Source organism: Mauremys reevesii, linkage group 1 (genome assembly GCF_016161935.1).
Source record: "Mauremys reevesii isolate NIE-2019 linkage group 1, ASM1616193v1, whole genome shotgun sequence".
Taxonomy (NCBI): Eukaryota; Metazoa; Chordata; order Testudines; family Geoemydidae; genus Mauremys; species Mauremys reevesii.
This window is the reverse complement of record NC_052623.1, coordinates 117,228,131-117,242,727: the sequence shown is the minus strand read 5'-3', so window position 1 is coordinate 117,242,727 and position 14,597 is coordinate 117,228,131. Positions and strand designations below refer to the sequence as shown.

Below are 14,597 nucleotides of genomic sequence, written 5' to 3'. Positions count from 1 at the left end.
TGGAATCATGCTATAATCTGAGCATCTCAGCTTTCATTAAAATAAACCCCAACCAACCCATACATTTCTACCTTTCGTTGTTGCAGAGAAAAGTAAAAAAGATGAAACCTAAAGGCTTCAGCACCAAGAGGCAAATTGTAATATAATTGTTAAAATTTCATGATTTTGCGGAGGCCTGGCTCAGAGAGTTTGAACACTTGAGTTTGGCAGTACTACAATTTAATTATTATTTAATTATAGCAAAACACAGTAACCAAAGCCTGTTGCAGCTCCCTGATGTGTTCCAGCAGTCTAGAGTACTGCCTTCTGGAGAACAACCCTCAGACACACAGTTACAAATCAAGGACCACTGCCCCACCCAACAGGGGCTCCTGGGGCATTTGGTCCTTTCGTGGGGTGACAAGGCTGAGAGAAGCTCATGTGCTTCATGTGTGGGCCAGGCCAATCATAATCTGGCCCATTGAAAATATTCTTTCTCCAGGGGACTGATGAACTGAAGAGGCTAAAGGAAACTGTCAAGTAGATGGAAAAAGAGAAAGCCAGACAATGAAGTGTGAAAGTCTGGGGGGTAATACGGGAAAAAACCTCTTTCTAAGGTCAAGAGGGATCATGCTAAAGATGAAGTCCCTACAGCATTTTTGTCTAATTTCATAAGCAGATGTATTGTTTATGGCAATAGTCACGTCTCTGAAATGTTATTTTTATATCCTTTAGTGGTAGTGGAGTATGTTTGGTGCAAACCAGGGCAAGAGAGAGCATTAGCTGACATTTACAGCAGCACTTCCACATCATTCATCTGTCTGAAAAAATCATATATGTGAAGAAAATAAGATGTGGAAAATGGAGATTGAAAAGGCTGTGAGGTGTGTTTGATATTCATAATACAACAGTTTGCCAGAAAAACCTGCGGGCTTATTAATTCTCAAATGTTACGTCCAAGGTTATTTACATTCAAATTATTTTTCTATCAGTAGTGATCAGTAGAAACAATTTTCTACAAAATTTTGGGTGGGAACACACCCAGTCCCTTCTTAAGATTCCGTATTTTCTGTGGACTGGATTGTTTGGGAAATTCTTAATAAGATACTAGGTCTTTCACTTTGAGATCATCCACTGTAGTCTGACCCAGATTGGTAACAATCAAAAGCTCTTACCACCTGCTTGTAATTCGCTGCTGTCACACCTCACACTCAGGACTGAATGGACCCATAGATTGAATTATTTCCTGGGGATAGTTCTGACGAGTCCCAGTGGAGGCATGAGGGAAGGTCAGGGATGAAGTGCCAGAATGCACAGGCCACAATGGTCATGACTCCCCTCTAGGGAAGGTAGCTACGTGCTTTGCTCCACTGAAACCCCAACCACCTTATGAGTTGGTTCTGGTGGGTGGTGAGGTTAGCTGTTGCTGCTGGGTGCAGGGAAGTTCTAAAAGTCTAAAGCTATGAAGCACGTGAATGTCATTCCAGGGGTGATTTTTATTCCTGGACAGCCAGGATCAGGGAGTAGAAAGGTGGTTTAGTGCACAGGTGAAGATTAAGCTCTCTGAGAGATCAGTGTCCTATAGTTTTGCTGATCCTGAAAATGAAAGAGCTTAATTTGTTTTCCAACAAACTGAATGAACCATAGTTAGGTTTGCATTCAGTGTGATATGTGCCCATTAGCATCAGTGTGCTGGAACAAGAAGTGGATGAGGCATAAATCTGAGGCAACAAAAGAGGGCAATAAGTTTCCCTTTCTAAAGCCAGGCTCTATTATGGAAACCAAAATAACTGTACTCACTGGATTTTGTCAAAGACGTGCGAGAAAAAACACATGAATTTAACTATTTTAGGACTTTTATGCTGTGTGCCAATCTGGTCCTGGGAAACAAATACAACCAGGAGTATATGATGGAGCAATAACTGGTTGACTTAATGCATGAGAATGTGTTTACCAAGTCAGAATACTATTAAGAAACATTTAGCTACTATGGTAAGAAAATCCTCTCAGCTAAAATGATTAATGGTAGAGGAACATAGACTTCCCCAAGTCCACAAACTTAACTGATATTGATGGGAATAACATCTATGGGTCAAGGACTGTACGTGGCTCTTAATTTGGGTCTATCGTATTTGCATTTTAGGCTGAAACATTAATATTAGGCTCAATAACTATTCCAGCTTCAATACCCAAGATTCCAATAATGCCAGATTTAGGGTAATAAAATATCCTTGATTTTGACTTCACCGTGTAATCATAACAATGATATTAAAATAAAGAAGAGTAAAGCACCCTTTTTATGATGTCATGACTTACTCATTTTTGTATTTTCTGCTGATTTTAACATACGCATTATGACTCCAATTCAGCCAAAGCACATCCCATTTAAATCAGTGGGATCTAAGCATGTGCTTAAGTGCCGTGTTGAATCAGATCCCATAGGACGGTAACAGGCCATTGATAAAGCAGAAGTTTTTGTTTGATTCCTGATTTCTAGAGGGATCTTACGTATCTTTGGTATTAGCATTCGTTTTGAACACGGTCATTTGAAGTTAAATCCCCCTTTTTACCAGCTTTCCCATGGTAATCTACCTACAGTAAACTCGAAGACATTCTGTATATCTTGATATTCATAAAGTGCCAATTACCATGTTACCAGGCTTGATAGCTACATTGAGACAGATTACCTCTTCCATCTCCTGTCTTTTCCAATAGCTTTTTAACAGCCCGTTTTTAATTTTTTTGAGACTGGTAACCAGATTGTGGAGAGAGAAGCAAGATCAGCAACTGCTGGCTACCAACATTTGAATCACTGCCTATCTTGGGAGATGCCTGGGCTTTTATAGAAAGTGTGTGAAGTATTTAAGTGTCTAATGATTGACTGTTAAAAGAGAAGACTATTTAGTTTACTTGACTAGTTGTGGAAGGAAGAAAAATGATTCTTCCCTGGTCTCATTTTCCTCTACTGTGACTTTCCCATTAAAAAGTCTAGCTCCCTTCTGTTTTTTCCTTTTCATTTCCAGACGTTTTAACTGACTAGTCAACCCAGGACAGGCACTCGATTATGACTATTGCATTATGTCTTGGTTTTTGATAGTATAGTTAAATATTTGGTTATGTCCAAGTAAGAGTTCATAACTAACATCTGAGAGGTTTTACCGGAAAGGAGAGTAGAGAGCCAGTGTCTCCAGTGCTCTCAGTGGCCCCATGGAGGAGGAAGCTGCCTGATTGGAATGCAAAGGGGAACCAAATGCAGAGCTGGGATGGGTAAGGGGGTAGGGAAAGGAGTCGATGGGCACAAAGAGTCTAATAAGATTGGGACTAGAGAGGGAGAAACTGACTGGGAGTTGGAGGGGGAGACTGGGACTGGTTGGGAAAGGAGACTGGGCCTGGGAACCGTGGGGGAGACTGGTACTCAGAGTTAGTGAGGGAAATTGGAGGGAGGACTGGGAGCCAATTGACTGGAGGCAGAGAACACTGAGAGTGGATGAGGAGCTGGGTTACAGGATGGTGAAGACAGGGAGTAGCTGGACAAGGGGACTAGGAAGCAGGGGAGGCAGGAGACCATATCTGACAAGGAGCTGTACTTAATGAGGGAGGGGTCCTATGGAATAAATAATGAGTGATCGTGTAATTAAAGATTGTGCCATAAGGCTTATGTACCAGGGAGCTGAATTAAGGTTGCACAAGAAACCTTAATTGTGGCCTTTTCTAATATTTGAGTGCTTGACTTCGCAACCTTATCAAACAAATTGTGTTAAAAGAACATTATGTATAATATAGAAGGAGTTTGCAAGATCCTGATATTTCATCTGGTTTAGAAACTCAGCCTGAGCCTGTGTAGTCTAAAAGCTAGAGACCCCAGGAAGTATAAATGTCATTATAATGACAAGCACAAGTCGTCACTACATGACTGTTTTCAGCCACACTAGGTCCTTTCCAGGAGTGGCTGTAGATATAACTTGTCTTCTAAGATCAATGGTAACAAAGCAGACATGTACATTTTGGCCCAGGACAGGTCCATCTACATGTTTGCTCCCTAATCTTTGGAACAAATATAAACTTGCCCCACACTGGGATTTCAGTGCATAGTTGAACTGATGCCAACCCCTAGTGTAGCCAAGGTAGCGTGATTTGTAGAAGCACATCCTTCTTAACCCAGGGCAAATAAACTACAAAGCTACAGATCATATCTATACTAGGGGTGAGATTCTTTGCTGTGCCTCATTTGACAGCCAGGGGAAGACGGGGAGCTATGATGGCTTTAATTCTATGGATTCATGTCCTCCCAGTCATGGGCTGCTCCTCAGCCCTTGGTGTGACTTAGCCCTACGGTTACAGTTACAGCAGCCTGCGAGTGCTGCCCTATAGGCCGCTGTGCTGCCTGGAATCCCTGCAGTGCAGCTCCTGCAGCCCGGACACACCCCTTCCATGCCCTATGGGTATGCTCCCTATGTCAGGGCTTGCCCTGAGAAGGCAGACTCGCAGCTGTGCCAGGGGAATCATCTCCAGGCCACAACTGGGGCTTAGAGAGCCACTTCACACTGCTTCAGCCCTTTCCCCCAGAGTACAGGGATTGTAGCAGGAGTAAGGGTTTCACCCTAGGAATTTGCATTGGGGCAGCTGTACAGATGTAGCTAGTGGTTTCAAGCCCAGTGTAGATAAATCGCTCTATAATATATACACAAACAGACTTCAAATATATATTTTTACTATCATTTCAGTTTACTTCTTTATTTAATTAAAATACATTTAACTCAAAATAGCAGAAACAAAACATTTGAACCTCATTGCAGTTAATTTAGGCTTAACATAAACTCAGTTGCCATATACATGGAAACAGTTTTTGAACACTCTTTCGGTTGTGGTTGTCCAATACTGTCTAGACACAAAGCTTTCTCTGAGAGAGGTTCACATTTGATTATTGCAAATCAGTTATAGTGATTTGCTTAGTATCTGTTTTAAAATATGGCATGTAACCACTTCTTTGTTGTTTAATTGCCCAGTGTTCTTGATCCTGGCAAAAACATAACTTTTCAGGCCTTGGATCACCTTGTTGAAGTGTATTGTATTTGAGGCTTTCTGACACCTATAAAGGTGAACTTTAGAAGGTAACACATTTTAAAGGTGAACTATAAAACTGCAATGACAACTGAGTTAAATCCATAAAAATACAGTGTATGTCCTCAAAAACTAGACTCTTGGGATGGCACACCAGTGGTGCCCAACTTTATTACACAGGAGGACCACATAAACTTAAGCACGACCTTGTGTGGGCCAAACAGATTCTATGGATTCTTTGATAAGATTTAAAGTCACCTGTACTGATTTATATTTTAAGTTCAGCTTATTTAATATGTATTTAGATTGTTTCTCTGTACAGTATTGTCTATTTACACACTTAGAATCATAAAATTGTAGGACTGGAAGGGACCTCGAGAGGTCATCTAGTCCAGTACCCTGCACTCATGGCAGGACTAAGTATTATCTAAACCGGGGTGGCCAACCTGAGCCTGAGAAGGAGCCAGAATTTACCAATGTACATTGCCAAAGAGCCACAGTAATATGTCAGCAGCCCCCTCATCAGCTCTCCCACTCCCAGTGCCTCCCGCCCATTGGCAGCCCCGCTGATCAGCGCCTCCCGCTCCTGCCCCATACCTCCCGATCAGCTGTTTTGTGGCATGCAGGAGGGTCTGTGGGGGGGGAGGAGGAGGAGGAGCGAGAGCATGGCAGGCTCAGGGGAGGGGGTGGGAAGGGGTGGAGTGGGGGCAGGTCCTGTGGCAGAGCCAGAGGTTGAGCAGTGAGCACCCCCCAGCACATTGGAAAGTTGGTGCCTGTAGCTCCAGCCCCGGAGTTGGTGCCTATACAAGGAGCCGCATATTAACTTCTGAAGAGCCACATGTGGCTCTGGAGCCACAGGTTGGCCACCCCTGATCTAAACCATCCCTGACAGGTGTTTGTCTAACCTGCTTTTAAAAATCTCCAATGTGGAGATCTCACAACCTCCCTAGGCAATTTATTCCAGTGCGTAACCGCCCTGATAGGAAGTTTTTCTTAATGTCCAACCTACTCTGCTCTTGTTGCAGTTTAAGTCCATTGGTTCTTGTCCTATCCTCAGAGGTTAAGAAGGACACTTTTTCTCCATTCTCCTTGTAACAACCTTTTACCTTAAAAACTGTTACCATGCCCCTCTCAGTCTTCTCGTCTCCAGATTAAACACACACAGTTTTTTCAGTCTTCCCTCATAGGTTGTGTTGTCTAGCCCTTTAATCATTTTTGTTCTTCTCTGGACTTTCTCCAATTTGTCCACATTTTTCCTGAAATGTGGCACCCAGAACTGGACACAATACTCCAGCTGAGACCTAATCAGCGTTGGGAAGAACGAAAGAATTACTTCTCGTGTCTTGCTTACAACACTCCTGCTAATACATCCCAGAATGGTGTTCACTTGTTTTGCAACAACGTTACACTGTTGACTCATATTTAGCTTGTGGTCCACTATAACCCCACATCCCTTTCTGCAGTACTCCTTCTTAGGCAGTCATTTCCCATTTCGTATGTGTGCAACTGATTGTTCCTTCCTAAGTGGAGTACTTTGCATTTGTCCTTATTGAATTTTATCCTATTTACTTCAGACTATTTCTCCAGTTTGTACAGATTATTTTGAATTTGAATCCTGTCCTCCAAAGCACTTGCAACTCCTCCCAGCTTATCATCTGCAAACTTTATAAGTGTACTCTCTATGACATTATCTAAATAATTGACGAAGGGATATTGAACAGAACCGGACTCCAAACTGATCTCTGCAGGACCCCACTTATTATGCCCTTCCAGCTTGACTGTATCCGACGAAGTGGGTATTCACCCACGAAAGCTCATGCTCCAATACGTCTGTTAGTCTATAAGGTGCCACAGGATTCTTTGCTGCTTTTACAGATCCAGACTAACACGGCTACCCCTCTGATGCTTGACACCATGCAAGGCACTGCATTTAGCCGTATGGAGTGGAAATCCATCAACCTCTCTGGAAATGGTTTTCCAACAAGTTATGCACCTGCCTTATAGTAGCTCCAGCTAGATTTTATTTCCCTCGTTTGTTTATGAGAAGGTCATGCAAGACAGTATCAAAAGTCTTATTAAAATCAAGATATACCACTTCAGCTTCTCCCCATCTACAAGGTGTTATCCTGTCAAAGCTATTAAGCTATTAAAGTTTATTTGTGTAAATTAAAATGATGTAAACATGATGACAAAACGCTAATGAATGGACCGCTAATATATTGTGTTGAAGCAGGCTGTGGGCTTTATGAAATGCTCTGGTGGGCTGTGCATAGCCTGCCGGCTGTAGGTTGAACACCCCTGCAGAACACAATTACATTTTAGCTACCCTTTTAAACATTCCAGCACTTCCTGACATCCTCTGGAATGTCTTGGTTTGCTAAAGACATCACAGAATGCATCCAACCGACTCAAAATCCCTGCCCTCTCTGTCCACCACCACTAAAAGCATCGGTGGCTGGACTTGAGCTGCTTTGAGAAATGGCAAGGAGGTACAGTAGGTGAGGCCAGTACTCTAAGCCCCAACCCTAGGTCTGGGAGCTTTCAAATTCTAATGTGAGGATTAACTGGTTGTGTGTGATTGATTGGTTGATTTTAATGAAATAGTACTGACTCTAGAATGTAAATGTGAGGTTAAGGTTTGTGATGGGAACAGGGAGCTGAAGCAGGATGAGAAGGAAGATTGATGGCAAGGGATGGGGCATATGGACAGGACTAGCCAATAGAATACTGGAGTGGGACGCAGTAGACCTGGGTTTAATTCCCAGCTCTGCCACCGACCTGCTGGGTGACCTTGGGCAAGTCACATCCCCGTGCCTCAGTTTCTCCATCTGTAAAATGGGGCTAATGCTGCTGACCTCCTTTGTAAACTGCTTTGAGATCAATGGATGAAAAGTGCTATATAAGAGCTAGGTATTATTATTAGGAAGGAGGGTAGGGAAGAGCATGATATAAAAAAAATCAGGAATCAGGAGAGAGTTTACCTAACTTGCATGATCACATAAGCACATAGCAGTATTGCCAACTCCAAACATTAAAATATCATGGGTCAGGCCCCTTAAAAATCATGAGATTTTAAAAATATACATTTGGCAATGTTTTTTATTTGCCTTCTGGCTTTTGAGCCTTTAGGGTGCACTTGGGTCACATTTTCAAGCTTTTCTCTGCAACCATGAGGGCTAGAAATTTCCTTTTTTAAATGACTGTTGAGATGCTCACATAATCCCTTGTTTCCAGGAGCTGGGGCTTCAACTAAAACATCAAATATTGTGAGACTCACAATAAAATCACAGGAGTTGTCAACACCGGTAAAAATAAACCCATAAAACCCATGGAACTAGCTAGATGTGTGCCAAACATCACAGCACGAGCACTTTGCTTTTACATGGCCTCCCTTCTTCGTCAACTCTTTAGGGCAGGGCCATTATCTAAAATATGGAGCACAAATGTGCTGACTGAGGCCTCTGCCTTCACTCGTAATCTTTAACTCTGATTAACATGACTGAGCTGGGGACTTTGCCTGCCTCTATTAATATTAAGTCCCTAATATTATTCCAGCTCCCAGAGGAGCTGGACTTGCACTCTGTAATCAGACAAAATTTCCATTACAGCCAGTGGGAGTTTTATATGAACAAGCAATGCATGATTGGACCTTTTATCTATTAATATGTCTCATAGGATAAAATGTATATATAAGCAGCTTTGTTCCTACTAAATGTTTTTTACCCTACATTTTCAGAAAAGCCAGATTTCTTTATTGCTACTTACAGAGAGAATTGGTATTAGAGGGCCCTGGGAAATTTGGCAAAATTCTTCTGTGTAGTACAGTAGTGTGTTTGCTTTATGTACACACACTAGAGTAAAATGTATTTGTTTTGCTACTGTGGTGCCAGACAAACGCCACACCAAAAAGACTGATATCACATCTTTTTACTCTGCCTTCCATATAACTTCACATTAATCACAGTATATAATAATATTTGCTGATAACTCGCAGTCAGGGGTGTATACACACATTCTCTCTCTCTCTCTCTCTCTCTCTCTCTCTCAACGTAGTATATAGAGGGTTGAGCATACAAATGCCATTAGAATTTGCATGGCTTATGTGCTGCAGATTGCAATGGAAGATACTATACCTCTCAAATTGTCAACAGTTTCCACCTTCGGCTCTAATGATTTCATGTACATGTTTTTTCCCTGAAACAGAGCCTTCATTATGTGCATTTCTGCAGTCTACAACAGCATCTTTCCAAAATCAGTTCACTTCAAACTCTTATCTGTTTTTTGCTTGAAGTGTTTGACAATTTATATTAATGTGAGCTGCTCTTTTGTTTACAAATTCACGAAGTTCTAGATCCTTTGGGTCTGACTCATTTTCACCAAGACCCTTCCATCCCTCTCTGCTATGGTTAAGAGGCCTTAAAGAGAGTGTCTTTTAGAATTACATTCCTTTTTATTTTATTAATGAGAGGATTATTGTTTAAAATATTGTGGGAAAACTTGGGCTGTAAGTAGGGGGGATGGAGGAGCAAGGAGGTTCGGTGGCATAGATGATCAGGAAGAATATTCCATGTGTAGGGGGCACTTGGAAAAACAACAACAACAAAAAAAGGAACATATTCACAAAACACAGTCTATTCCTCTTCAGTATCTAGTGAGGTTTCTGCCTAAGGGGGATATGTGTTTTCTGTGCACTCACTTATATTATCAAGGCCATCAGAGGTATGGATACAGTCGAAACAGTCCAGTAAGAGAAAGTTTGTTATAACTCTCAGGACATGTGCTAATAATGTTTTGTTCATTTTGATATCTCAACCAGATAAACTTTTAATGGTCCTATGTAAATATCATGAAGTTATTCCATTTCAAACAAGTCCTGTATATTGGAAAAAACTGAGTTAAATTATTGTACATCTTTTATAGAACACCTGGGGATGTTTTAGGAGACCAGAAAAAAATAAGTGATGACTTTGTCATCTTTCTGCCTTTTCTTAAAACTCTAGTGGAATTCTGGTTTGTATTGACAGATAGCATTATGCACTCAGTGCTTCATCCAAAGCCCAGAGGAGTCAATGGAAAGACTCCCATTGACTTCAATCAGTTTTGGAGCCGGCCCTCAGTTTGCTTTTATAGTTATTTTTGTCAGTCAGAATGTGATACTTTGAATTGTAGTCTGAGATTTATAAGCTGTTTGAGCGATAAAATGACCATTCTAGCTTCTTCATAATTCGATATTATTGTTTACCTTTCACTAGGTTGGAAAAATCCGGAAGAATGCTGCCCGTAAAAGGGAATACCATGTTCTCTTCATGGTGATTACTACAATAATCTGTTATCTAATATGCTGGATGCCTTATGGAGTTATAGCACTGCTTGCAACATTTGGTAGTCCAGGTGCAGTTTCTCCAGTAGCATATGTCATACCTTCCATCCTGGCAAAAAGCAGTACCGTATGCAATCCAATTATCTACATACTTATGAACAAGCAGGTAAGGAACACTGCTGTCATTACCTATTCACTACGCAGTCTTTTTAAATGGCTCATTTGTTACTACATGATCAAAACCAAAAGGAAACCTCATGCCCTGTTGTTCAGAGCTTAAAATAGTTTGGACTTATTTAAAGGGATTAATGCCTAATATTTGTACTGATTGTCTTCCAATTGATCTTATGTGATTATCATTGATCTCTCCCAATCCCAATATCCTCTGCATATCTGACAGAGTCCCACATAAGAACATAAGAATGGCCGTACCGGGTCAGACCAAAGGTCCATCTAGCCCAGTATCTGTCTACCGACAGTGGCCAATGCCAGGTGGCCCAGAGGGAGTGAACCTAACGGGCAATGATCAAGTGATCTCTCTCCTGCCATCCATCTCCATCCTCTGACGAACAGAGGCTAGGGACACCATTCTTTACCCATCCTGGCTAATAGCCATTTATGGACTTGGCCACCATGAATTTATCCAGTTCCCTTTTAAACATTGTTATAGTCCTAGCCTTCACAACCTCCTCAGGTAAGGAGTTCCACAAGTTGACTGTGCGCTGCGTGAAGAAGAACTTCCTTTTATTTGTTTTAAACCTGCTGCCTATTAATTTCATTTGGTGACCCCTAGTTCTTGTATTATGGGAATAAGTAAATAACTTTTCCTTATACACTTTCTCAACATCACTCATGATTTTATATACCTCTATCATATCCCCCCTTAGTCTCCTCTTTTCCAAGCTGAAGAGTCCTAGCCTCTTTAATCTTTCCTCGTATGGGACCCTCTCCAAATCCCTAATCATTTTAGTTGCCCTTTTCTGAACCTTTTCTAGTGCTAGAATATCTTTTTTGAGGTGAGGAGACCACATCTGTACACAGTATTCGAGATGTGAGCATACCATGGATTTATATAAGGGCAATAACATATTCTCAGTCTTATTCTCTATCCCCTTTTTAATGATTCCTAACATTCTGTTTGCTTTTTTGACCGCCTCTGCACACTGCGTGGACATCTTCAGAGAACTATCCACGATGACTCCAAGATCTTTTTCCTTACTCATTGTAGCTAAATTAGCCCCCATCATATTGTATGTATAGTTGGGGTTATTTTTTCCAATGTGCATTACTTTACATTTATCCACATTAAATTTCATTTGCCATTTTGTTGCCCAATCACTTAGTTTTGTGAGATCTTTTTGAAGTTCTTCACAATCTGCTTTGGTCTTAACTATCTTGAGCAGTTTAGTATCATCTGCAAACTTTGCCACCTCACTGTTTACCCCTTTCTCCAGATCATTTATGAATAAATTGAACAGGATTGGTCCTAGGACTGACCCTTGGGGAACACCACTAGTTATCCCTCTCCATTCTGAGAATTTACCATTTATTCCTACCCTTTGTTACCTGTCTTTTAACCAGTTCTCAATCCATGAAAGGACCTTCCCTTTTATCCCATGACAGCTTAATTTACATAAGAGCCTTTGGTGAGGGACCTTGTCAAAGGCTTTCTGGAAATCCAAGTACACTATGTCCACCGGATCCCCCTTGTCCACATGTTTGTTGACCCCTTCAAAGAACTCTAATAGATTAGTAAGACACGATTTCCCTTTACAGAAACGATGTTGACTATTGCTCAAAAGTTTGTGTTTTTCTATGTGTCTGACAATTTTATTTTTAACTATTGTTTCGACTAATTTGCCCAGTACCGACGTTAGACTTACCGGTCTGTAATTGCCGGGATCACCTCTAGAGCCCTTTTTAAATATTGGTGTTACATTAGCTAACTTCCAGTCATTGGGTACCGAAGCCAATTTAAAGGACAGGTTACAAACCTTAGTTAATAGTTCCGCAACTTCACATTTGAGTTCTTTCAGAACTCTTGGGTGAATGCCATCTGGTCCCGGTGACTTGTTAATGTTATGTTTATCAATTAATTCCAAAACCTCCTCTAGTGACGCTTTAATCTGTGACAGTTCCTCAGATTTGTCACCTACAAAAGCCGGCTCAGGTTTGGGAATCTCCCTAACATCCTCAGCCGCGAAGACTGAAGCAAAGAATCCATTTAGTTTCTCCGCAATGACTTTATCATCTTTAAGCGCTCCTTTTGTATTTCAATCGTCAAGGGCCCCACTGGTTGTTTAGCAGGCTTCCTGCTTCTGATGTACTTAAAAATATTTTGTTATTACCTTTGGAGTTTTTGGCTAGCCGTTCTTCAAACTCCTCTTTGGCTTTTCTTATTACACTCTTGCACTTAAGTTGGCAGTGTTTGTGCTCCTTTCTATTTGCCTCACTAGGATTTGACTTCCACTTTTTAAAGGAAGTCTTTTTATCTCTCACTGCTTCTTTTACATGGTTGTTAAGCCACGGTGGCTCTTTTTTATTCTTTTACTGTGTTTCTTAATTTGTGGTATACATTGAAGTTGGGCCTCTATTATGGTGTCTTTAAAAAGGGCCCATGCAACTTGCAGGGATTTCACTTTAGTCACTGTACCTTTTAACTTTTGTCTAACTAACCCCCTCATTTTTGTATAGTTCCCCCTTTTGAAATTAAATGCCACAGTGTTGGGCAGTTGAGGTGTTCTTCCCACCACAGGAATGTTGAATGCTATTGTATTATGGTCACTATTTCCAAGCGGTCCTGCTATAGTTACCTCTTGGACCAGCTCCTGCGCTCCACTCAGGATTAAATCTAGAGTTGCCTCTCCCCTTGTGTGTTCCCGTACCAGCTGCTCCATGAAGCAGTCATTAAAGTATCGAGAAATTTTATCTCTGCATTTCGTCCTGAAGTGAAATGTTCCCAGTCAATATGAGGATAATTGAAATCCCCCACTATTATTGGGTTCTTAATTTTGATAGCCTCTCTAATTTCCCTTAGCATTTCATCATCACTATTACTGTCCTGGTCAGGTGGTCGATAATAGATCCCTAATGTTATATTTTTACCAGAGCATGAAATTTCTATCCATAGAGATTCTATGGAACATGTAGATTTGCTTAAGATTTTTACTTCATTTGAATCTACATTTTCTTTCACATATAGTGCCACTTCTCCCCCTGCACGACCTGTTCTGTCCTTCCAATATATTTTGTACCCCGGAATGATTGTTTCCCATTGATTGCTCTCAGTCCACCAGGTTTCTGTGATGCCTATTATATCAATATCCTCCTTTATCACAAGGCACTCTAGTTCACCCATCTTATTATTTAGACTTCTAGCATTTGAGTACAAGCACTTTAAAAACTTGTCCCTGTTTATTTGTCTGCCCTTTTCTGATGTGCCAGATTCTTTTTTATGTGACTGTTTATCATCTGATCCGTCCCTTACATTATCCTCTTCCGTCCTCTGCTCCTGACTATAACCTGGAGATTCTATATCATCAGACTCTCCCCTAAAAGAAGTCTGTGTCTGATCCACATGCTCCTCTGCAGCAGTCGGCTTTCCCCCATCTCCTAGTTTAAAAACTGCTCTACAACCTTTTTAATGTTTAGTGCCAGCAGTCTGGTTCCACTTTGGTTTAGGTGGAGCCCATCTCTTCTGTATAGGCTCCTCCCATCCTAGAAGTTTCCCCAGTTCCTAATGAACGTAAACCCCTCCTCTCTACACCATCGTTTAATCCATGCATTGAGACTCTGAAGCTCTGCCTGCCTACCCGGCCCTGCACGTGGAACTGAGAGTATTTCTGAGAATGCCACCATAGAGGTCCTGGATTTCAGTCTCTTCCCTAGCAGCCTAAATTTGGCTTCCAGGACATCTCTCCTACCCTTCCCTATGTCATTGGTACCTACATGTACCACGAACACCGGCTCATCCCCAGCACTACAAATAAGTCTGTCTAGATGCCTCAAGAGATCCGCAACCTTCGCAAGCGGCAGGCAAGTCACCATACGGTTCTCCCAGTCATCACAAACCCAGCTATCTACGTTTCTAATGATCGAATCTCCCATTACTAACACCTGCCTTTTCCTAGAAACTGGAGTTCCTTCCCCCGGAGACCTCAGTGCACCAGTAACCGCAGTGCAAGAGGCAACCCCAGCACCATCTGGAAGGAGGGTCCCAACTATGGGAAGGTTTCCC

General features: G+C 41.5%; 1 protein-coding gene across 8 annotated transcripts in view; it reads left to right on the top strand.

The window, feature by feature from the left end:
• Positions 1-14,597, top strand: part of LOC120403679 (opsin-3-like) — a 149,824-nt gene that overhangs the window by 92,022 nt on the left and 43,205 nt on the right. For all 8 annotated transcript variants that reach the window (XR_005597668.1, XR_005597659.1, XR_005597661.1 and 5 more), the window contains one exon: positions 10,293-10,526. Coding sequence is in view for 3 of the 8 variants with exons in the window: in XM_039535149.1 (XP_039391083.1) it covers positions 10,293-10,526 (234 nt within the window). In the remaining 5 variants the exon portion in view is untranslated. The remainder of the gene's footprint in view (positions 1-10,292; positions 10,527-14,597) is intronic.